This window comes from Haemorhous mexicanus, chromosome 3, assembly GCF_027477595.1.
Source record: "Haemorhous mexicanus isolate bHaeMex1 chromosome 3, bHaeMex1.pri, whole genome shotgun sequence".
Lineage (NCBI taxonomy): Eukaryota > Metazoa > Chordata > Aves > Passeriformes > Fringillidae > Haemorhous > Haemorhous mexicanus.
The window spans coordinates 9,540,062-9,563,220 of record NC_082343.1 but is presented as its reverse complement, the minus strand read 5'-3'; the positions used below and the strand labels follow the sequence as shown (position 1 = coordinate 9,563,220).

At 52.0% G+C, this 23,159-nt stretch overlaps 4 protein-coding genes across 4 annotated transcripts; all 4 read left to right on the top strand.

Annotated features, from left to right (window-relative positions):
- Nucleotides 1-400: 400 nt before the first annotated feature.
- On the top strand, nucleotides 401-14,301 carry POLR1B (RNA polymerase I subunit B). Its single transcript, XM_059840777.1, has 15 exons — nucleotides 401-558; nucleotides 629-796; nucleotides 2,583-2,729; nucleotides 3,578-3,710; nucleotides 4,717-4,853; nucleotides 5,312-5,535; nucleotides 6,248-6,419; nucleotides 7,303-7,474; nucleotides 8,278-8,559; nucleotides 9,100-9,233; nucleotides 9,669-9,839; nucleotides 10,428-10,584; nucleotides 11,271-11,467; nucleotides 11,866-12,119; nucleotides 12,934-14,301. The coding sequence occupies exons 1-15, from the start codon at nucleotides 415-417 to the stop codon at nucleotides 13,811-13,813; spliced, it is 3,372 nt and encodes a 1,123-aa protein (XP_059696760.1). The 5' UTR covers nucleotides 401-414; the 3' UTR covers nucleotides 13,814-14,301.
- A 433-nt stretch (nucleotides 14,302-14,734) lies between these two features.
- Nucleotides 14,735-17,926, top strand: PTCRA (pre T cell antigen receptor alpha). The gene is made up of 5 exons (XM_059840776.1): nucleotides 14,735-15,002; nucleotides 15,146-15,457; nucleotides 15,693-15,728; nucleotides 16,059-16,179; nucleotides 17,308-17,926. The coding sequence occupies exons 1-4, from the start codon at nucleotides 14,951-14,953 to the stop codon at nucleotides 16,166-16,168; spliced, it is 510 nt and encodes a 169-aa protein (XP_059696759.1). The 5' UTR covers nucleotides 14,735-14,950; the 3' UTR covers nucleotides 16,169-16,179; nucleotides 17,308-17,926.
- CNPY3 (canopy FGF signaling regulator 3) lies at nucleotides 16,638-20,284 on the top strand. Its single transcript, XM_059840775.1, has 6 exons — nucleotides 16,638-16,820; nucleotides 18,494-18,617; nucleotides 18,749-18,845; nucleotides 19,251-19,373; nucleotides 19,551-19,668; nucleotides 19,801-20,284. Exons 1-6 carry the CDS (start codon nucleotides 16,670-16,672, stop codon nucleotides 20,004-20,006), a joined length of 819 nt encoding a protein of 272 aa, XP_059696758.1. The 5' UTR covers nucleotides 16,638-16,669; the 3' UTR covers nucleotides 20,007-20,284.
- Nucleotides 20,285-20,630: 346 nt separating this feature from the next.
- On the top strand, nucleotides 20,631-22,952 carry GNMT (glycine N-methyltransferase). Its single transcript, XM_059840774.1, has 6 exons — nucleotides 20,631-20,913; nucleotides 21,066-21,193; nucleotides 21,507-21,620; nucleotides 22,130-22,272; nucleotides 22,425-22,546; nucleotides 22,646-22,952. The coding sequence occupies exons 1-6, from the start codon at nucleotides 20,708-20,710 to the stop codon at nucleotides 22,815-22,817; spliced, it is 885 nt and encodes a 294-aa protein (XP_059696757.1). The 5' UTR covers nucleotides 20,631-20,707; the 3' UTR covers nucleotides 22,818-22,952.
- Nucleotides 22,953-23,159: the final 207 nt, after the last annotated feature.

Below are 23,159 nucleotides of genomic sequence, written 5' to 3'. Positions count from 1 at the left end.
GCCCTGGGCTGTCCCGGCAGCGGTGGCAGCTGGGGAGCAGCGGGGTTGTTCGGGATTCCCGGCGTGCGGAAGTGGCGGAGAGTGACGGGGATGGGTGGATATCCCGGCTCCTGTTCCGGAGGCCCACGTGGCTGGGCGGGGGGAGGGACACGGGTGACAAGGATGCGCAGGGCGGCCGGGAGCTGGGAGTGCGTGCCGGGAGGAGCGCAGCCCGGCGGGACGGAGCTGCGGGGCGGGCTCCGGGGACAGGAGCGGCCGCAGGGATAGACGCGCCTCTGGAGCGGCCGGGAAGCGGCGCGCGGAGGGGGTGGGGCCGGGTGTGGGGCGCACGCGCGGGGCGCGGCAGAAGGCGGTGCCAGCCCCGCACGCGGCGGTCCCGGCGTGCGCCGCTTCCCGTGAGGAGGAGCGCGCGGCATGGCGGGCACCGGGACGGAGCCGCGCCCGGACCCGCACCGGCTGCGGCCGCCGCGGCGCGGCACGACCCAGCGCGACCTCACCAGCGCCCACATCGAGTCCTTCAACTACGCCGTCAGCGAGGGCGTCTATCGCGCCGTGCAGGTGCGGGGGGCGGGCGGCGCGGCGCCGGGCCCTCTCCCGGCCCCGCCGCGCTGACCCGGTGCCGTTGCAGGATGTGCCCTCGGTGGAGTTCGCGCTGAAGGACACCCGGCTGGCGCTGACCCTGGTCGGGGTATCCATCTCCCCTCCCGCCGTGCCGGCCGGGACGGTGTGCCAGGAGAGGAGGGTGTTCCCGGCTGAGTGCCGCGGGCTCCGCAGCACCTACCGCGGCAGGATCACCGTAAGTGCCCGCGCCCGCCCCGCACACGCCTGTCCCTGTCCCGGCCCCGTGCTATAGTTTTAAAGGCCCCTTCCCGGCTCAGCGATCTCACGGGGGGTTCAGGGAGCACTGCCGCCCGTGGGCTCTGGGGTGTTGGTGATGTGCGGCCTCGCTGTTTTTCCCCGCACATCAAGCTTGTCGTGGTCCCGGCCCCGCTGCCCTCCTTTCCCGTGTCTCCCTGCAAGCAGCCAGCCGGCTTGGAAGACCTTGGATGGATACCCCGTGTCATCCCAGAGAGCAGCATAATCTAAGTCTTGTTTCTGCAGGAATCCAGGTTTCAAAAGCAGCGTTGCTCCCATACAGAAGTTCAGAGCTATAAATCTCTCCTGTTCACAGGTTCTTGGTTTTTGTGAAGTGCTTTGAAATTTGCCTGGAGAGGAAGCATCCCCAGCAAATATTTTCCTTTGCAGTGTGAAAGGATTGCATATTGCTGTTTTCTATTAAAATTATGTAGTTGTGTCTGAGTTGATTGTTATGTCAGGCACCTGGTGCAAAGGAGTGCTTGCATGGAATTTCAGGTGTTTTGCTTGTTTTCTTTTTTGTTTGGTTTTTTTTTTTTTTAATTTCTCTGAATCTGTATACCTTGCCATGATAAAAGCTACTCTAAGTGCAGTACCTTTTCTGAAAATGAAAGTGGGGCAGGTTGTTCATAGCTGCATTCCCAGTGGATCTTAGATTTTCCTGAGCTACAGCTGATTTTGTTTTCCTTACCTGAATTATTTTCCTTTTTTTTTTTTTCCCCATTGTCTTTTTAATTATTTTTTGAATGCTCTAAGCTGTTAGAACAGTCTGCTGTGCCTTGTGTGAAAAGGCATTGTCTTGTGCTGGAACAAGTTAACCTCTGCCCTTCCCTGCCCATGCACAGCAGAAAACAGTCAGTAATCACTCCCTGTTTCCACCATGCTGCTTTAGCTCCATATCCCTCCCTCAGTTCCCACTGCCCCAGGGTAGGATGTGAGCCCCAGTCTGCTGAGCAGCTGTAGACCCTTAGTCATCACTTCAGGTGTAGACCAGGCTGCAGCAGTCCCTGTGTAAGGCTGCCCTGTGGATTTAAAGGGGCATAGTGGCATTTCTCTTCCCTTTTCCAGTAATTTCTGAGACTCAGTTTTCTCATTTTTGCTGCTGCCAGATGTTGAACCATGTTCCTCTATTGCACTGCCAGTGTTTCTCTCCTGCAGGTCAGCAGCTCTTTCAAAGCCTGTCATTCTGCATGTAAAGTTAGGATTCTTTGCTCACACAGTGCCAGAACTTGTTAATAAATTTTCTCTCCTCCATGCGTTTCTTTCTTGGTTTTCAGATCACTCATGAATGTGCTGAGTGAAGAAAGGAAAGATTTTGTCAGGCCTGTAGTGTGGATGTCTTTTCAGTGGACACTTGCTGTCTTCTTCTGCTTTAAGTGTTACCTTCTGAAGTTTCCTGTCCTGTGGTTGTCTTTTTTTAATTTAGGCTGCTCTGTTGAAGGGTCTGGAAGGCAAAGGAAGCCAGACCAACCTTGTTTGCTCAGCCAGCAATTTCTTTACCTGACTCCAGACTTACATGATTTTCTTCTGAGAACCCGCATTGACTGTCCCCCAGAGTGTTATCTTTATGCATGTATCTCCTGGCTCTTTTTCTTATTATTGCTGCCATTTTACAGTAATACAAGTCTGTTTAACTGCTTGTGGTTGTATGAAAGGTACAGTTGATATAGCATGAAATATTAAAAGGGCAACTTAACTCGCTTACTGTTGGTGTTGTGTTGTTTTAGGCTGATATCAGCTGGTCAGTGAATGACATGCCACAAGGGACTATCAAACAGCCCTTAGGGTATATTCCAATCATGGTGAAGTCCAAATTGTGCAACCTCTGTGGTTTTTCCCCACAAGACCTTCTGCAGCACCATGAGGAGGAAGAGGTAACGGGGATGTTGAGGGTCAGGAAGGTCTGTGTTTTACCTGAGCCATCTGTCAGGTCACCTTCTCTTTGCTGGGCTTGAACATTGATATTTTGTTTCAAGTTTGACTTCCCATTTTCTCTTGAAAGCAGGTTGTTTATGGGGGCTGGATGAAGCAGCTTGAGAAGTTTGCAGCCATGGCTGTTCTTGAGCACAGGGATCTGTTTGATGTCAATATCTACAGTTTTGGTATAGAACCTCTCAGCTGCTGCACAGCAATTGAAAGTGCTGTGAAGGGGACTCCGTGGGGAGAAAGATTTGGAGTACAGGCATTAAAAGAGACATTTCCATTCCCAGTTGTCTTCTGCAGCATTTCCCTGTCTTCCCAGTAGCATGTTAGCTGTCCATAATTGAATACAGACTTATTTAGCTCTGCATTTTGAACTAACAAACAAAGACAGAGAAAACTGCAAAAGAAAATCAGAAAAGTAAGCTTGTATGTGACCAGACAGAGGTCTTTTGCTCTGAAAATCCTTCTGGTTTATAAACTCAAAGTGAGAACTTCAGAGCTTTTTTAATTACCTTAGAAAGTTAATGTAAGCTATTCACATATGTTCCATTGATCACAAAGGTTTTTTCTTCCTCTAAATTGTGGACCATGCACCCTTTTCCTTGCACTATGCTACCTTTAGACTTCATAAGTCCCTGCTAAGGAGTGCAGCCATTCCAAAAGCAGTGCCGAATCATGTCTTGCTATTTACAAAAGAAATGTTTGGTTTTTGTTTATAGTACAGGCATTTTTTTCTTTTACTCACAATGCCAATTCTGAGTTTCTAAGTGTATTAAAATGATTTTTCTTCTCCTTCCAGGAAATGGGAGGCTACTTTATAATCAATGGCTTAGAAAAAGTAATCAGGATGCTGATTATGCCCAGGCGAAACTTCCCTCTTGCAATGACAAGACATAAGTGGAAAAACAGAGGCCCTGGTTTCACAGAGTATGGTAAGCTCAGCAGTTTCCTGCAGCATCCTAGTAACAAGTGCTTGAGGACAAACAGGAGTGACCTTCTGTAGCTGAATTTTGGTAGTTTGTTTTGTTGCAGTTCTTGAGTAGTGTTAATACTTTTTGCTGCACATAAGAATAAAGGGTAGACACACCATCATGAAGGTACAAGCAAGAAGCAGGGACTTGCCTCGTGGGAGTTGTCTGAGCTACCCATGGGATGCAAGGAGATTTTATTCCAGGCTTTGCAGTGCTTGCCACCTTTTGTTGTGTGGAAGATGTAACTAAAACCTCACCTTCAGTACAAGTCAGCGTTATCCACTGAACTAATCTCACTGATTTTGTCCATACTTCATGATGGCAGATTTAATATCCATGAAGCAGAGTAAACTAGGTTCATGGCTGCACCTTGGCTTTGTCATGTATGCTCAGCAAAACCAGTTTAAAATTGAATTAAACCAGCAAATGTTAAATAGCATTTTAAACTCAGGTGTTGCCAGTTGCTGATTTGACTGGACCGTGGTGCTTGAGCACACACTGTAGTTCCATGCTAGTTTATTTCAAGGCAGTGCCAGATTATGTGGTCCCTTTTTGTTTTATTTTTCTTTGTCCTGCAGATGATAGTGTAGAGCTGGACCAGGAAACACTGCTGCTGCACTGCCACCCAAACACAGAGATAAGAGTGCCATTAGGAGCAGTACTTGTACGTTACTCTGTCCTGCAATCAAAGGTTGCAAACAGGATAGTTGAGGCCTGGGTCTTTCTTTAAAAACTTTGTGCATCTTCCAAGCCTTCTAGCAGATGTGCTGACTGTCCTGAGACACAGCCCTCTTTAGCTAAGTGCTGAGTTGTGGCATACTGACAATGAAGCGAGTGATCTGCCTCATGTTCTCAGCCAAGAAGTACCAAAGTTTCTGTCATGAATTGTCTCGCATTCCTTGAACATGACACAGCAATGCAGCCACTTGGTTTTGTGCAGCTCGTGCTGATGTTGTGATTTTTCCAGGGGTGGTGATGCACTGTGTCAAGGATGAGCACACTGCAATAAATATGAACCTTCACTACTTGGAAAATGGCTGTGTTATGTTGAATTTCATTTTTCGCAAGGAGTTGTTCTTCCTCCCCTTGGGATTTGCTCTGAAGGTAAGCAATGAATGCTTGTTATTTCTGTATTGAACAAATGCAGAAGTTTTGCAAAGCATTTTTATTTTAAGTAATGAGAAGAAGCTAATTCCACTTGGAGTATTTTCAGTGATTGGAGAAAGGTCATCCAAACTGTGCAACACTAATCAAACACTCAGTCTGCAGCAGAGGAAGTGCCTGTAGGGACAGGAGATGAGGGGAGAATCACACACTCATGTGGGGTTTTTCTAATGAATGGTCTGGATGGAGATCATTATCAGTGTTTGAATGTTCCCTGCATTACACTCTAAGCACCTCAACCCAACAGCATTTTGCAGTTTTCATTGTAGAAGGGCATTTAATCACAAATGAAAACCTAAATCATGGGTTAGTATACAGCCTTAGTTCTTTAGATGTATTTTGTAGACAGATGTTGTTATGACCTTATTTTTCTGATCTGATGAACTTCTGTCTCTCAGGCATTAGTTAATTTCCCAGACTACCAGATTTTTGAAGAGTTGGTGAAAGGAAGGGAAGATGACACCTTTTATACGAACTGTGTTACTGAGATGTTGAGAGCAGTGGTGGATGCCGGCTGTTTGACACAGCAAAACGTCCTGGATTACCTGGGAAAGAGCTTCAGAGTGAAACTCAACCTGCCTGAGTGGTACAGCAATGAACAGGCTGCAGATTTCATTCTGAGGTCTGTTTGTGGCTGGGATCCAGTGTCATTGTGTTGAATTTATAGGCATATGGGAGAGTATTATGATATGTGTTTTAAAGGATTGATGCAAGTATTCCCAAAACAGTTTCACAAGTGGGTGACAGTTTTTATTGAGATGGCATTTTTGTGATCTCATCGAAAGACAAAAAATTGAGAAAGAGAAGGTTAAAGCTAGTTCTGTGACTGAGGATCCATTTGGTGAACAGAAATACTGCAGTATATTATCAGTTTCACACAATCTCTGTCAACTCTGAATAATTTTTATATTTTAAAATGGCAGAAAATAAATGCTTTAATATCTTCTTACTTGAAATAAGTTAGAAAGCAGTGGAAGAATTGGCTTTGAGACTGTCAGTGTGGCAGGCATTCAACTAAAAAATTAATTTTTCTGGTAAAATAGGTGTTTGCTCTTCCTCCAGCTTTAGGAATTAGGTGTGGTTTTCCTTTTTTGTTCGTGCTAGACTGTTGTTCAGCCCACAGTTTTTCATACATGGCTTGATAGCAGTGGAGATTTGGAGTTTCTGTGACAGGACGCTGATAGTGCTAACAGAAGTATTTTGTAGTTTATGTCTACTTGCCTTGTTAGGCTTTTATTTAAAAAAATTTGTTTACAGTTATTTAGGAGAGACTTGAAGAACATGAAGCTAGCATGAAGAGATCATGGTAGTTGTCCTTCTTTCTCTTCCTTCAGCAATTGTATCTGTATTCACCTGACCAATAGAACTGAAAAGTTCTACCTGCTCTGTATGATGACCCAGAAGCTCTATGCTTTTGCCAAAGGGGAATGCATGGAAGATAATCCAGACAGCCTTATGAATCATGAGGTGCTTACCCCAGGACAGCTTTTCCTTATGTTCTTAAAGGTAAGGGCATGGCTCCCACATCTTTACATTTCTTTGCAGATCAGAAAGTTGGTAACATGCTTCTGACTTAAACAGGTAACTTACTACTAATCTATTCCAATTCAGTTTATAGGGATACCTCATTTTAGGATGCTGGGAGTAGAGAAGTCGTGTTCAGAAGCTTGACTGTCCCGTGAAGTTCACTGTGGAATAGTAGTTCTCACACCCAAATAAGATACTTCCCTGTGTTATTACTTATTTCTATAATCTTCCTTTTTCCCTTTAGCCAGAATTTTCTTTAGCATTGTTTTGTTGAAAGCCTGCAAAAAATTCTCTACTACTTGAGTGGTTTGACAGTGAGCTTGGGGAAGCATTTTAGTGCTATGAAAAACAGCTACCAGGAGCCAGAAAAAGTTGTTTTCCTGCCTAGCCCTTGCTGTCAGATCAGCAGGGGAGTGAGTTAACAGCCCCTTTTTTTTGAATCCTAAGATCCTAAATAGTCTAAAGCATACAGTAGATACAGTGTACACTGTATACAGAGTTGTCCTTGTGGTCAGATTGTAGGTACAGTTTCTGCTTTGGGTTGTCTGTGCTTTATGAAATTCTCTTATTGTACTTCATTTGCCAGACTCATCACCATTCTGGGTGGAAGTGATTGCCAAGCTGTTGGGTGGGTGTTTTCCTTTTAGTTCTGTGTTGACATATACCATCAGCATCTTGATAGAATGAAGTCAGTCTTGGAAATAAGTCTGGAAAACTGTCAGTTCCTTAAAAGTTGTCCATCTTGCTAATTTCAGAGAAGTTCTGTGGCATGTGCAGCTGATGTGCTAGATTAGAACTGGTGTTCTAATTTGAGCCTTTCCTGTCCTGTTTTAATTTTAAATCTCTCACTTTTACACCGTAGGAGAGGCTTGAAACCTGGCTGCAATCTGTTCGGTTTGTTTTGGAGAAAAGAGCAGAAAAGGCAAATATCAGCCTAAATACAGACAGCCTGGTGAAGGCATTCAGCCTGGCACCAGACTTCACCAAGCCATTTGAGTATCTGCTTGCAACTGGTAACCTGAGGTCTAAAACAGGTAAATCTGCAGGCTTAAGGTGACCTTTTTTTTTTCCTTTTTTCCTGTAAAACAAAATGAGGAACAACATAAAATAGATCTCTTAACTGGAAACAACTGCTTGTAGGCAGACATTGTACACTGTAACTGAATTGCTAAAAGGGGTTTGAAGAAAGGGATAGTTGAGGAAAAAGGCAAGATTTATGCACAAGCATAGGCAGTGTGCATGGTATAGAACAGGTTAGTTATGAAAGCAAAGTCTGTACTCACATGAATAGTTGAAATGAAATTTAGCATTGTTCAAAACAGTGACCATAATTCAATTTGCTTTCCCAAAGATTATTTCTTCTTAGAAGGTGCAGTGTAAGAGAAGGGGCATTTTTTTAACCACAATTGTCCTATTAGTCATGTGAGCTTAAATGGAGAGAAACAAGTTTGCTGATGTAGGTTCAGATTTATCTGACGCTTCCCTGAAGTGCCCAGTATGACAGAGTTGTAATGGAGTGCCCACTAGAAAATGAAATTAGATTGAAAACTTGCAGAATTTTGGTAAAACATAATAGCTGCAAATTCCCTATTCTCTTTACTGGCAATTACTTCCACATGTTTGTAAAAGGAACTAGATTTTAAGGAATAGCTTGGAATTTAAAGTCTCTAGGTCTCTTACAGGTCACTGAGTTGCCTGTGCACATGCACCTGCCTTGTTGGGATCCAGTGTGAGCATTTTCAGGGGCTGTGAAAAATAAGAAACTGTCTTGTAGCATCATCCCGCGTTTCTTAAAGCTGGATGAGCTCCTGACATAAATCTCCCCTTTGTTCCCTAGGGCTGGGCATGCTGCAGGCCAGTGGTCTCTGTGTGGTGGGGGACAAGCTGAATTTCATCCGCTACCTCTCCCACTTCCGCTGCATACACAGAGGGGCGGCGTTTTCCCAGATGAGAACCACGACTGTGCGCAAGCTGCTGCCCGAATCCTGGGGCTTCCTGTGCCCTGTGGACACCCCAGATGGAGAGCCCTGTGGGCTGATGAACCACATGACAGCTCTGTGTGAAATTGTCACTGAGATGGTGCCCGTGACAGACATCCCACCTTTGTTATGTTCCCTGGGTATGTTTCACTGGCCTGATGGTTTAGTGAAGTGCCCCATGCCTGGGAAGGGTTCTTCACACAGCATCACAGCACACTGCTCAGCTGAGAAGTGAAATCAAGTTTGACCTGTACTTACTGGGCTTCTGCTTAGTGGTAAATAACACATTGCTTGTACAGGCACATCAGCCTGTAACATTCAATGTCAGCATCCCAGTGTGCTGTAGTGTGAGATGTTCTTTGAAGCAACAAGGAATTGCACAAGGAATTCTCTGAGAAACTGGACTAAGCAGTAACTTTGTAATGACTTGAACTGAACTGCAGTTCACTTGTGATTACCGCAATAATGAGAATCCTTATTTCAGTCAGAAAAATGAGGAGGGAATTTACATTCTAAGTTGTAAATGTTTTTCATTTTCCATTGAACCTGTCTATGGTTTTGCCAAGAATTTTCTGATGTCTCAGAAAGTTTCTAGATGTGAACTGAGAAGTGCAGAAATAACTCCTGTGTTTTGTTTGCTTTTTTTGGCTGTTCTGTCTATCAACCCCTTCTTGCCACAGGTGTCACCCCCATTGATGCAGCTCCAAGCCAGCCTTACTCAGAGTGCTACAGGGTTGTGCTGGATGGCTCCATGGTGGGCTGGGTAGAGCAGGAGCTGGCTCCCGAGATTGCACAAACGCTCCGCCGTTTCAAGGTTTGTTGTCTTGTTTGAAATGTTTCTTAGCTAAACATCTTCAACATGCAGTGGTCAAAAATAGCAGTGTTTGGAACTTCTTAGGCTTCCTTTTTTTTTTTTTTTTATCTGACCCAGTAATTTATCTTTGGCTGTATATTAGTATTGGAGTGTGCTTTTGTGTTACCTTTTTTTATTAATCCATGTTTCATCTGTTGGTTTATGAAGTTACAGTTTTTGAAAGAACATTTTCTTGGAAAAGGCAAGATAAGACATATTCTGGTTTTTGGTTTTTTTTTGGTAGAGGTTTTTCTAAAAGTATTTCTAAGAACTCCTCACCATAGCTTTTTATTAGTGGCTACACCTATAGTTGACCTTATCATTGTGTGACCAGGTGGATGCAGTTTAGTTAAACTTGGTTTGTGTTTCTAGATTGTTATTTCTTTGCACCAACAGATAACACAAGAGAAGAGATTTCCTGCCCGGGCAGAAGTGGTCCTTATCCCAATGACAGGAAAACCCAGCCTGTATCCTGGGCTCTTCATTTTCACTAACCCTTGTCGGATGGTGCGGCCTGTCAGAAACCTGTCCTATGGAAGGAATGAATGGATTGGGACTCTGGAACAGGTGGGGTTTGCATGTTCCCATGTTACAGAGGTACCTAGCATCAAAAATGGGTTTGGTAAATATTTATGAAAGGAGCTGAGGATGAGGCTTGTGTTGAAGAGCTAGAATAGGTGACAGAAGGGGTTTTTTCCCTCCTCCAAATTGATTTCTGGTAACTGTCATAGCTGGACTGTAGAGATCTTTTTGAGATCTTCAGATCTGCACTTGGTATTAACTTAATAAAGATTTGAGGTGAAGGATTGCTGTGTTGTGTGTACCATGTCATCTTGTGTTACATTGTGTTTGCCAAATGGCTCCTGGGCAGCCCAGTGGATTGCTGGGGAGCTCATCCACTTGGAACTATTAAAGTGGGAGACAGAAAGGAGGACACATTACTGCAGTTCTGTATTTCAGGCTTCCTTCCCATGCAACTAATCTGTGATAGGTGGTTTACCAGCTGTCTAATTTGTCTTGCAAATACACTGCAGTGCAGGCAACAACCGCAGCTAAAACTGAAATGGACAGAAAGCCATCAGAGACAGCTTTGTTTTGTTTCCTTCCCTTTAAAAGAAGGAAGTGTACAAGCATTATCCAATTTGATGTTTGCAGATCTTCATGAATGTGGCCACACTGGAGTCAGAGGTGGTGCCTGGAGTGACTACTCACCAGGAACTCTTCCCTCACAGCATTTTGAGTGTGGTGGCCAATCTCATTCCCTTCTCTGACCACAACCAAAGTCCACGGAACATGTACCAGTGCCAGATGGGTAAGTGCTGAAGTACCCAGTGCTGCAAGACCCTGGGCAGAGGGATTAACACCTCATTAACACCTCTAGTATATTGAATTTGTTTGTTTGTTTATAAAATATGGGGTTTTAATATCGATACATAGGATTAACACCTCATATACCTCTAGTATATTGAATTTCTGACAGTATTTTCAGAAAGATGTCCTTAAAACACTACCTCCTTCTCATACTTTTCTGCAAATAGCAATATGACTGTACAAAACTCGATTCCTTTGCCAGGATATTGATGCTGCAGAAGCAAATGCTTTTTGACCTGGAAATACATAACATGGGCCTCACTCTGGGAAACACTGGGGAGAAGACACACAAACACCCCCCAAAAAATGACAAAACAAAACAAGAAAACACACAAAAAAATTTCCAAGTAAGCAAAACTAGAAACACCACGCTGACCTTAGCGGGGATTTTGAAATTGCAAAAAAGAAATCTGCAGAAAAGAAAACAATATTAGGTGTAGTCTTTATGAAATGCTGTGAAAGGCATTGAGTATTGTGGTTCATAAAAAATTAGAGCTGGGCTTAGGGCAATTATTAAATTCCAAGGGGGTTAAGATTGATAATCCTTCTTAATTTGTAAGTATTTCCAACTCTTTTCTTAACAAGATACATGGAGGAATAAATCCAGGTTTCCCTCCTTCCCTCCAGGAAAGCAGACCATGGGGTTTCCTGTGTACAACTACAAGGATCGCTCGGATAACAAGCTGTACCACCTGCACACCCCCCAGAGCCCTCTGGTGAGGCCCAGCATGTATGACTATTATGGGATGGACAGCTATCCCGTTGGCACCAATTCCATCGTGGCTGTCATCTCCTACAGTGGCTATGACATGGAAGATGCAATGGTAAACCACCAGAAGGGAAAAAATCCTGCTATCCTGTGATAGGAATTTGATGTGGGGCACTGGGAGTAGGGGTGATACTCAGCTGAGAAGACCCCGCTTTCTGTCTGTGCTGGTGCTCTGCCTTTTGGGCAGATTCAGCAGCACAGTGGTTGTGTTGTCACAGCAGGCAATGCTGGAAGTGCTGGGAGTAGAGCAGAGCTTTGTTTGTCCAAGACCATGGCCTTCCAGCTTTGAAAAATACTGGGGTTCTACAAGGTTTGAGCCTTTTGGAATGGTGACTTACTGGGAGACTTTAAAAAGGCAATGTTCCCATTTTGGTCTGATGTTTACCTTTGTAAATGTTTTCTTCTTTGAAATTATCAGCAAGTCTTTAACAGGTTTTTGTTTCTCCTTTTTAGATCGTAAATAAATCTTCCTGGCAGAGAGGATTTGCTTATGGAAGTGTTATCAAGGCAGAGAGCATTGACCTTTCCCTTAAAGCCAGCAGGGCAGGAGATAATTTAGTATTTGGCATCAGGCCTGGTGATCCAAACGTTGGGGAGAAGCTGGATGCTGATGGACTGCCTTTTGTAGGGTCTATCCTGCAGCCTGGGGACCCCTTCTACAGCTTCATGAACCTCAACACAGGGGAGACCTTCACTGCGTACTATCCGTAAGTACAGCTTGTTGCTCTGGCTCTGCTCACCCCCTGGGGAGGGCAGTTGGCCCTTTCCCTGCAGATGTTCCCTTTTCTCCTCACATAACAGTGTCCATGGCATGACAGAGGCATGAAGTTCGTACTGTAGGTGACTCCCAGGCATGTGTCACATCTTTTCTCTAAGCCAGTGTGTGCTGCAGAGCTGGCTTACCCCAGGAGGATATTTTTTTGGTGATTTGACTGTGCTGGTTTTATGTGGACATGATAACAGTTAAGCCTGCAGCAGACCCCTGGCACATGGAATATCAGGCTGAGGGCTCATCTGTAGAAGGAGCACAACCCTGAACTTGTCAAAGCTCACACTTTGCATTCCCTTTCTGCTCTGAACTTCCCTCTCTACTGAAGAACTGAATGGGGTTCTTTATTTTGGGATCCCATCAGTATGGTGTGAATTTATTGGTGGTAGGGAAAGGGGCTGCTGCCTTAACACAATGGAAATGGCAGTGGGATGTATTTTATCTGATACAAAGTGTGATCCAGATGAACCAGGTTGAAATGATCCTTATTTTAAATCATGGGTGGCACATTACCCGATCACTTGAAAGCGGTACCTGAATGGCACTTGGAAGATGCCTTTGTAATGCTTCCTTGCCCTAATTCTAACATAGTCTGAGTTCCCTCACTACTGAGTAGTACTTTGAAGAATGGTGGTGTTTCTCAGCTGTTCAGAGGCATTTTATAAGTGGTTTAAGTTTTTTGCTTCATTTTCCTTTTGAAACTAAAAATTATTATCAAACCTGACACCTTTGCTATGATTGTTCCTACACAGGAGTAAGGAAGTGGGCATTGTGGACAACGTTAGGTTGTGCAGCAATGACCGTGGCACTGGGAAGTTCAAGAAGGCTTGCATCACTGTGAGGGTTCCCCGAAATCCCACTATTGGAGACAAATTTGCCAGCCGTCACGGACAGAAAGGTATCCTGAGCCAGCTGTGGCCCGTCGAGGACATGCCCTTCACAGAGAACGGGATGGTTCCAGACATCCTCTTCAACCCTCACGGCTTTCCCTCCCGCATGACCATTGGGATGTTAATTGAGAGCATGGCGGGGAAGTCAGCAGCCCTGCACGGGGTGTCCTATGATGCCACTCCCTTCACCTTCACCGAGAAGAAATCTGCTCTGAAATACTTCGGTGAGACTTTAGCGAGCGCGGGTTACAACTTCTTTGGCACAGAGAAGATGTACAGCGGCATCAGCGGGATGGAGCTGGAGGCAGAGATCTTTGTGGGGGTGGTGTACTACCAGCGCCTGCGCCACATGGTCTCCGACAAGTTCCAGGTGAGGACCACGGGGCCCCGAGACGCTGTCACCAACCAGCCTGTCAAGGGCAGGAACGTGGAAGGGGGGATCCGCTTCGGCGAGATGGAGCGGGATGCTCTGCTGGCCCACGGCACGTCCTTCCTGCTGCAGGACCGCCTCTTCAACTGCTCCGACGGCTCCGTAGCCTACGTGTGCACGAGCTGCGGCAGCATGACGTCCCCTGTGCTGGAGAAACTGTCCCAGTCCTCTGTGACCAGCAGTAGGAGGTACTCCTGCTCCGTCTGCAGCGAGGTGGATGCCATTGAGGTTGTCCCTGTGCCCCATGTCTTCCGCTACTTTGTGGCTGAGCTGGCGGCCATGAACATAAAAACAAAGCTCAACGTGGAGTAGCTTGGTCCTTGGCATGGTGGTGGTTGGAGGGAGGAGGCACATAGCAATTTTTGTCCTTGTCCCTGAGTTTTCAGGTATTAAGTCAGTTCTCAGGTTCTTCAAAAGAATTCAATATTAATTTGATGTTTGTATTGGGATGGGGTGCTTGCCAAGCTGTAGGGCAAGGAAAGATGGCTCTGTTGGTTTGTTTGGACTTCCTAAAGGATCACCAGCTATTGAGATGCATATGAAAATCAGGCAATATTGCTTTTCCACCCAAGCTCCTGGGTTGAGAGTGATGGGGTTCTTTGAATTCAGGCTGAAACTGTAGGTATGAAGATGTCATAAAACAGCATGAAGTGAAAGCTGGAAATTACAAAAAAAAAATTTCTGTTTTTTTCAAGAAAATTTTTGAAAAATGTATGCCTTAATGAGGGGTTTGTGTTGAAGTTATTGTACGTGTTTTGTTTTTCTTTATTTCAATACATGTGCCTTGAGTCATAAAAGAAGGTGGCATAAAGTTCTGCTGCGTGAAGCCACAGCCTTGACTGCAAGTAACCAAGGCTGCTCTGCCCGGTGTATCCTGGAAGTGTTGGGTGTCACCAAGCCGAGCGATGCTGGGCTTTGGGGTTTGTTTTGGTGCATTTGGCTGAAGAATAAAGCAGAGGCATTTCCAGCCTGGCCCGTGCATGTGCAGCATGGATCTTGTGGGACTGGAGCTCGTCCTCCCCTTAAGTCCACAGGAGCTGTCACCCACCCCGCCTTGTCCCAGGTGTCGTCCGTTCCCCCCTGCCGCCCCGGCCACCGCGGGGCCGAGCGTGTGCCCCTGGCACAGCCGTACCCTGCGATGCAGCCCAGAGTTCTTGTGTAGTTCCTTCTTCACCTGCCGGCAGCGCCCTGTTGGGCCGGGGGTGCTCCCGGGGCTGGGCGGGCGGAAGGCGGTGGGGGTGTCGCACGCCCGGTGGTTCCGCAGCATCCCCGGGACCGGGACTCGCTCCGTGGCGCGACCGCGAAGGAGCAGCGGCCCCGGAGGGGCGGAGCGGGGCTGTACCACCGGCGAGGGGGCGCCGCGCCGACCCCGCAGCCCCGGCGGTGGGCGGCGCAGCTGGAGCTGCGGGTGGGGGCTGAGCCCTGGCGGCCTCATGCGCGGCAGCTGCCATGGAGCTGCTCCGGGTGCTGCTGGCTGCCGCTCTGCTCCCGCTCCTGCCCCGTGAGTATCCCCGGGACAAACCCAGGAGGCGGAAAGGACGGGTGCCACCCAGCCTGGATGCAAAGGCTGAGCTCTGCCGAGCTGGCGGCCGTGGCGGGTGGGATGTGTGAGGGAAGCAGTGCCCCCGAACCTGTCTCGCTCAGTTGGCAGGGCAGCTGTGCCACTGCCTACGCTGACCCGGCCATTGAGCATGGTGCTAGCTGGGCAGCGCCGGCAGCTGGTGGTGTGCGTGGTGAGCGACCTGGCCCCCAGCTCTGGCCATGCCGTCTGGATCTCCGGTGGGAGCGGTAGTATCCTGCAGTCCTTTGCCTATGGGGCCTCCCAGGAGGATGGTGGCACCGTCTGCTCCGTCTCCCAGCTTTCCAGTGACCCCCCGCGCGAGAGGGAACTTGCCTGCCATGTGGGGGCCAACAGGACCTCCCCGTCCCACAGCTCCCGCCCCATCCGCATCACGGGTATGGCCGTGCTGCCATCCCCTCTGCCTGCCTTGGCCACTGCTGCCCGGCCCAGTGGCACTGGTGGCTCCCGGGGAGGGAGTTCGGCGGGGCCTCTGGGGCCAGCAGGGAGCAGGTGTGAGGCCCTAGGGGCAAACGTTGTTGCCCCGATCACAGGAAGGGGTTTGTGGCTAGCCCTGCCATGCACCTGGTGCTGGGCTACCAGTGCCTCCCCAGCTGCTCTTTCATCCCACAGGCAACGAGGAGGCAGCAGAGCTCTGTAGCACAGCTGGTGAGTCTCTGGCCCCTGCCTGGTGGGAATGTCAGCTGCCGGGGAGAAAGCCCTGAGAGTGGCTTGGCTGGGGCTTTGTGGTGGTTGGAATGGATTTTCCCAGTGTTATGGGACTGGGGAAGAGGGAGGGAAGCTTCACCTTGGTGGGAAGAATGGGGAAACTGGGTCAGAGCCAGCCTGCCCTCAGGAACAGCATGAGGGTGACATGAGGTGTCTCTGGAATGTGTAAAGATGCTAAGTCTGCTCAAACGTGGCCCCATGGCAGGCCTGGAAAGGACGTGAGTGCAGGGGGGTGTCTGTGGCAGGCATCACCTCACCCTTCCATTGCAGTGTCACCGGCCCCTGCCTTGGCAGCGCTCCTTATGGCTGTCCGTGTGGTGCTGCTGAAGGTCTTGCTCTCTGATGCTGTCTTCACCTCCATCCTCCTCGCCCAGAGCTGAGGGCATGAAGGGTAAGTCCCCCTGGTTTGGTGTAGGGGTGTGGAAGTCACTGGAAATACCCAGGAGACTAGAGAGAGGACCCCCAAATGGAGGAGGGAGAAGATCCAGTGTTGGCTGGGGGAGGTACTGTATGGTAAACTTGGTTTGAGGAGACAAGAGAGAGGAGCTAACACATTTCTGTGGGTGGCACGGTCCTGGAATTTCCTGGAGGATGGGAAGGGACCCAGAGTTATCCAGAGGTAGGGAAGGAGCCCCAAGGCACCCCAGGGGGGAAGGTTTCCAGAATTCCAGAGGCAGGGAGGGCCCCCGGAGGGTTGTGGGGTACCCCGAGGTACCCCCGCGGCCACGTGCGCGCCTCTTCCCACGTGGGCGCCCGGCGGGACCGCCCGGGGGCGGTGCTACGGGGGCCGCGCCCTGCTGGGATTGGTTGGCGGCTGTCGGCGGGGATTGGTCACGCGGGTAAGGCGCGCATTCGCCATTGGCCGGCGCGGCGGGGTCGCCATGGTAACCGGGCGTGGCGGGGCGGGAGCGCGCCCCGGAAGCGGAGTCATGGCGGCGGCGGCGGGGGCAGCGTTGCTGATGCTGCTGATGGCGGCGGCGCTGGCGGGGGGCGACGACTCGGACTGGGTGCGACTGCCCAGCAAGTGCGAGGGTAAGCGGGGCCTCGGGGTTGGCCGGGCTGACTCGCGGCCGCCCGCTGTCTGCTCGGGCCGGGGGTTGCTGGTGCGGGGCTGCGCCCCCGCGGGCTGCTCCTCTGCCCTCCTCCTGCCCGCGGGCATCGCTGTTCCCGGCAGTCACTTGATCGCCTGCCGGTTCGTAGCTGGCACTGGTCGTGTGTGCTGCTTACAGTTAGGTCTCTGTGATGCTTCCTGAGTATCCCTTTGGTTCGCAGGCAGTCCAGGGTAGGTCATGACGGGCATTTGCTGCCTGGTGCGGTTTCCTCTGTCTTTGTTGTGCAGGCACATGTGGAGCTGAACAACAAAGAGAAAATTTAAAAATAGGGAGTTCTTTACAAAACTTTCCCTGCCGGGGAAGCTGCTCTGAAGATGCTGAAGTCCGAGTTCTGCTGTGGCACCAGCGTAACCTCAGAGAAGCATCAGAGCACGCACTGACCACACTCTGCTCCTCTTCCTGCCCAGGCTTCGAACCTGTGTCAGTGCTCAGCAAAAGCTGCAGGGAGCATCTGGATAACTGGACTCAGCACTGAGCACTCCTCCTGGCATGTGGGGGACGCTGCAGCACATGTGGTGTGGAGGGGGACATCCTTGAGATCCAAGGGTCTGCAGGAAGGAGAGATCATCCCACCTGAGAAATGGCCACAGTTGCCTCCAACCCCTTGTGCCAGCAGAGAAAGGATTGTTCAGGAGGTGCACACAGGGCTTCTCAACGCCACTGGAGAAGCCACTTTGCTTTCTTCCTGCCTGCGGCTTCTCTCAACTCACATAAGTGCCTGGGAGAAGACATTGGCTCATTGCTGTCAGACCATTCCTGCTGAAGCTTGGCACTTCTCGTAAAGTGGAGCTCGAAGAAGAGGTGGCTCCTGACAAACAGACCCCACAGCACTGGACAAAGCTTTCTCCAGCCTCCTGAGACCCTCTTTTTGGGGGAGGAGTAGCCTCACCATGCCTGGCTTCCATTCCTCCCCATTCCCACTTGTAAACCCCTGAGGTATTTTCCCTGCTGTCTGTTTCTATAGCTCTGTTGGGCTCTTTTTACAGAAGAAATAAAGCCTTTTTTTTTTAGCTTTATAAAAAATAACCATGCACTGTGTTCTAAATCTGTTGATGGTGTGGTCTCTGCTGCAGGCAGAGCCCCAGGTTCTGTTCCTGGAGGCCACGGCCAGCACTTTGTGCTGTCACCCAGCCCACCGAGCCCTGCCAGCTGCTCAGTCCCCAGCACAGCCCCAGTGTCCCCAGGGCACTGAGAGCACAGAACCAGTACCAGGTGGGACGTGCTGCCATCACAAGAAGAAGCTCTGAGCCGCACTGGGACTTGCGTTGCGAAAGGACCCTGTGCTCTTCCAAAAGGAGGAGAGTAGCTTGTGGCAGGGAGGTGGAGGCTACTGGGGGGAAAGCTGCAGGCAGAACTGAGCCTGTGTGACTTCCAGCTGTGTCACAGCAGCTGGTTTACTCTGAAACTTTGGTTTGGGTGTTCCTGCTTCAAGCGTTCTCCAGGGGAAGCAGCTGAGCCATTCCTGGTTATTTCTTTGGATGGCCAAATCCCCGGTTCCTGGGCTGTTTCCTGCTGCTGTCCCAGGTGCTCTGTCACGTTGCCTGTCTGAACAGTGACAGCCCCTAAAGGACCTGTGCTCTCTCCTTCCCACAGTGTGCAAGTACGTAGCAGTGGAGCTGAAATCTGCCTTCGAGGAGACTGGCAAGACCAAGGAGGTGATCGACACCAAGTATGGCTTCCTGGACGGGAAGGGCTCTGCTGTCAAGTACACACAGTCGTAAGTGGCAGTGGGCCGAGAGGCTTCTGCTGCTGTCAATGCCTCTGGAGCCGGGGGCTTTGGCAGGCTCACCCTGTGCCCTGGCTGTTGCTGGGGGCTCATGCCAAGCCTGAGCCTTTCTCTCCATGCAGGGACATCCGGTTAATTGAGGTGACAGAGAACATCTGCAAGCGGCTGTTGGATTACAACCTGCACAAGGAGAGGAGTGGCAGTAACAGATTCGCAAAGGTGAGGGCCCTTCCTCCAGTTCCTGCTCCCAAATGTGCCTCTCCCATCCCTTCACTGCCAGAGTGACAAACCAGAGTCATTCTTCCCATCCTCTGGATCCCCTGATAGTGCCTGGCATGCAAGGCCACGCTGCCCCCCAAGTCAGATGTGGGGTGCTGTCTTTGGTGGCGGTGGGCAGGCATGGAGGGAACTTGGGGCTGTCTTCCTCTGGGGTTTGGGACCAGGTTTGCAGAGGGGAACTGACTGCCACTTGAACTCCCCCCTGGTAATGCTGGTCCCCCCAGGGATCTGATTTGCATGTTCTGCATGGCTAGGCAGTGTTGTGTGCTGCCACTGGGAGGAGAGAGTGGGAGCCCTGCAGGAGGAGCACCCCCTCACCAGGCCGTGCTGCTCCCTCCCTCACAGGGCATGTCAGAGACGTTCGAGACCCTGCACAATCTGGTGCACAAAGGTGTCAAGGTGGTGATGGACATCCCCTACGAGCTGTGGAATGAGACCTCCGCTGAGGTGGCTGACCTCAAAAAGCAGGTACCCTGCCCCGTGGGATTGGCCCTCAAAAAACCTTTTAGGCTGGAGTGGAAGAGGGGAGAGCATCCAGGGGTGCACTGTTGGGAGCAGGATGTTGGCAGGACCTGCGGCAGGAGCCTGGCCCTGGTTCTGCCACACCAGCACATGTCTGGAGCTGGGCTCTCCTCTCTGCCCTAGTGCGATGTGCTGGTAGAGGAGTATGAAGATGTGATCGAAGATTGGTACAGGCACCACCAGACAGAGGATCTCTCCCAGTTTCTCTGTGCCAACCACGTGCTAAAAGGAAAGGACACAAGTAAGTCCTGGTTGCTTCCAGGGGCTGAAATAATGCAGGAATGCTTGGGAGGACAGGGGAGCCTTGCTAAAGCATGGGGAGTCCTGCCTCTCCATGAGAGCCCCCTCTGCCCCTCTCTTCTCTTTTCCCTAGGCTGCCTGGCAGAGAAGTGGACTGGCAAGAAGGGTGATTTGGCAAGCGTGGGGGAGAAGCAGAGCAAAAAAAAGAGTGGGAAGAAGAAGAAAAAGGGCCAGAAGGATGAGCGCGAGGGAGCTGCCAGCCTTCCGGACACAGGGGAGGCCTTGGAGGGGGTCCAGGAGCAGGCTCCGCTCACCCACAGCCCAGCTGATGAGCTGTAGGCACGCAACCCCTGCCCCCAGGGCCGCCCGCTCCGGGGTTTCGCCCCGCTGTGCCTATGGGTACCAAAGGAAAAGGGACCTGCGACCCGGGGAACACCGGAGCGCCGGGCCCCGCCTTGCCAGCCTGGGTGCTATCCCGTGATTCGGTGTCACGGAGCCGCGGACCCGGCCCTGCCGCATCCCTGCCGGGGGCTCCAGCTCCGGGAGGCCGCGAGTGCTGCCCCGCCGCCGGCCCCTCGCACGCCGCCGGGACTGTAAATAAAGACGTTTTCCCCAGAGTCGCCGCCGCCACTGCCGGCCGTGCTTCTGCTGCTGCTGCTAGGTGCGGGATCAGCGATGCTGCGGCCCGGCCCGGCCCCGCGGCCCGGGGAGAGGCCGGTGAGGGGCGGGCGGGTCCCGCGGGCCGAGCTCGGCCCTGACCCCGCCGAAGCAAAGGTCGGGGCCGTGAGGGGCGCGGCGCGAGCGCTGCCGGGCGGCGCTCATTGGCGGGGCCGCGGCCAGGGGGCGTGGCCTGGCGGGGGGCGGGAGGTGCGCGGCGCGAGCGTCGATTGGCGGGCGCGCGGGGGCGGACGCGACGGGGATTGGCCGGCGCGCGGGGGCGGGGCGCTCGGGGGCGGGGCGCGCGGGGGCGCGGCGCAGCCAGGCTGAGGGGCCGCGGCCGTGTCGGTGTCCGGGTCCGGGTCGGTGTCGGCGGCGGCAGGATGGTGGACAGCGTGTACAGGACGCGGTCGCTGGGAGTGGCGGCGGAGGGGCTGCCGGACCAGTACGCGGACGGGCGGGCGGCCCGCGTGTGGCAGCTGTACATCGGGGACACGCGGGGCCGCACGGCCGAGTACCGCAGCTGGCTCCTGGCGCTGCTCCGCCAGCACCGCTGCCGCTCCGTCCTGGACGTGGCCTGCGGCACCGGGTGAGGCCCCGCGCCCCGCTCCCGCCCAGCTCCCAAGTGTCCCTTCCCCCTGCCCGGGGCTACTCGGGACTTCGCTGCCCCTGGCCATCCCCAGTGCCCCCCTCCCCGGCCCCCCGTGCTGTCCCCGGCCCCGCTGACAGCCGTGTCCCCAGGGTGGACTCCATCATGCTGCTCGAGGAGGGCTTCCAGGTGACCAGCGTCGATGCCAGCGACAAGATGCTCAAGTACGCGCTGAAGGAGCGCTGGGAGCGGCGCAAGGAGGAGCCCTTCGACCGATGGGGTGCGGGGGCTGTGGGGGCCGGGAGGGGCTGCGGACACTGACACGCTGCCCCAGCGCACTGTCCATGGCCCCGCGCAGTGCTCGGACCGCTCATCTGGGACTGCCGCCGGCCGGGTGGCCTTGGTGCGGGAACCTGACAGTGCCAGATGTTGGGCAAAGACAAGCCATGGTCCTTGCTTGTCTGGATGCTGGCCAAAGGCCAGAGCAAGCAGCCACAGGGGCCTGGGGAGGGCTGGGTGATGCTGGGATGGGGTCTTGCAGGCAGGGGAAGCTGTTGGGTGTCCCTAGCCTCATCCATTTCCCTGTGCTGCAGTCATCGAGGAGGCTAACTGGCTCACACTGGAGAAGGACCTGGAGAAGCCAGGGGATGGGTTTGATGCAGTCATCTGCCTCGGGAACTCCTTTGCACACCTGCCTGATTTCAAAGGTGAGTTGGGCCAGGGGAGAGGAAGGGGAGCACCTGTGTGTGCATGGTATGTTCCAGCAAGCTGGGAACATATCCTAAGTCATGTCATTGTTGGGATGGGATTACACACAGTGGAGCTGCTGTTTCATGGTGCATCTCCAGGGAGGGTGGAGCTGAGGCCCCACTGCCCCAGTCTGTGACATGAGTGGGCCCACTGGGTTCCATGGTCATGGTGGAGGTTTGTGCATCAATGTCACTGCTGTGGCAAGGCTGGAGGCACACCCAGATTTGTGCCACAAAGGCGGGCGGTGGGTTTCCCACGTGGCATGCTCTGCTCCAGTGAGGCTGAGAACATGCCTGAGCTCATGCCATGGGTGGGGCTGTGGGTTCTCCAAGCTGAGATTTGGGAGAAGATGGTAGGGGCAGGTATTTGTGTGTGCATGTGTACGTGTGTATGGATAAGATGAGGGCATATGGACTGTATCATGCGGTACAGCCAGTGCTTGGAGACGCCATCGTTTCCTCTCTAGGGGACCAGAGTGACCACAAACTGGCCCTGAGGAACATTGCCAGCATGGTGAGGCCTGGGGGTGTCCTGGTCATCGACCACCGCAACTATGATCACATCCTGGCCACGGGCTGCGCGCCGCCCGGCAAGAACATCTATTACAAGGTCGGTGGCTAGCAGGCCCTGCCCCATCCCAACCCCCTTTGCCCCAGCCCCATGGCCTCAAGAGGGCCAGGCAGGGCAGGCAGCAGGATTGTGCCCAGGCCGGGGGCCACCGGGTCCGCACAGGACACAGACGTCCTCCTGTGGTCTCCCAGAGCGACTTGACCAAGGACATCACCACCTCGGTGCTGCTGGTAAACAACAAGGCACACATGGTGACCCTGGACTACACGGTGCAGGTTCCCCCCACTGAGGCAGGGGCAGACCCGGAGCTGAGGTGAGAAGAGCTGCAGAGGTGGCTCCCGGCATGGGGGGGGGGGGTGGCTGGCATTGTGCCCCGCTGTCCCCCTGCCTCACCAGCACTGCCTCCTTGCAGCAAGTTTCGCCTCTCGTACTACCCGCACCGGCTGGAGGCCTTCACAGCCCTGCTGAAAGGAGCCTTCCAGGGAAAGTGCCAGCACAGCGTCCTGGGCGACTTCCAGCCCTACACACCGGGCCAGGCCCACGTGCCCTGCTACTTCATCCACGTCGTGAAGAAGACAGGCTAAGGGGGCTACAGAGATGGGACTGTGGTGGCTGAGAGCTCCAAGCAGCTGTGGGTCCAAGCAGGGGTTGGGGACATGGCTGAGAGCCACCTGGGAGACCCCTCCCCTTAATTAAGAACACTTGTGAGAGCTACCTTGGATCATGGTCCGTGTGTCCCTGTGTGGGCAGGGTACGGGGCAAGGGGGAAGGCCACTGCCTCCTCAGGACTCTGTGGAAGGAGGTACTCAGCCTGGGGGTGGCAGAGGAGGGGTGCAGGCCCAGCTGCCCCACCAAGGCCCCAGCTGCAGGTTGGGCCTCGGGCTTCCCTTGAAGCCGCAAGGAGGGGGTGAGCTGGCTCCCAGGTG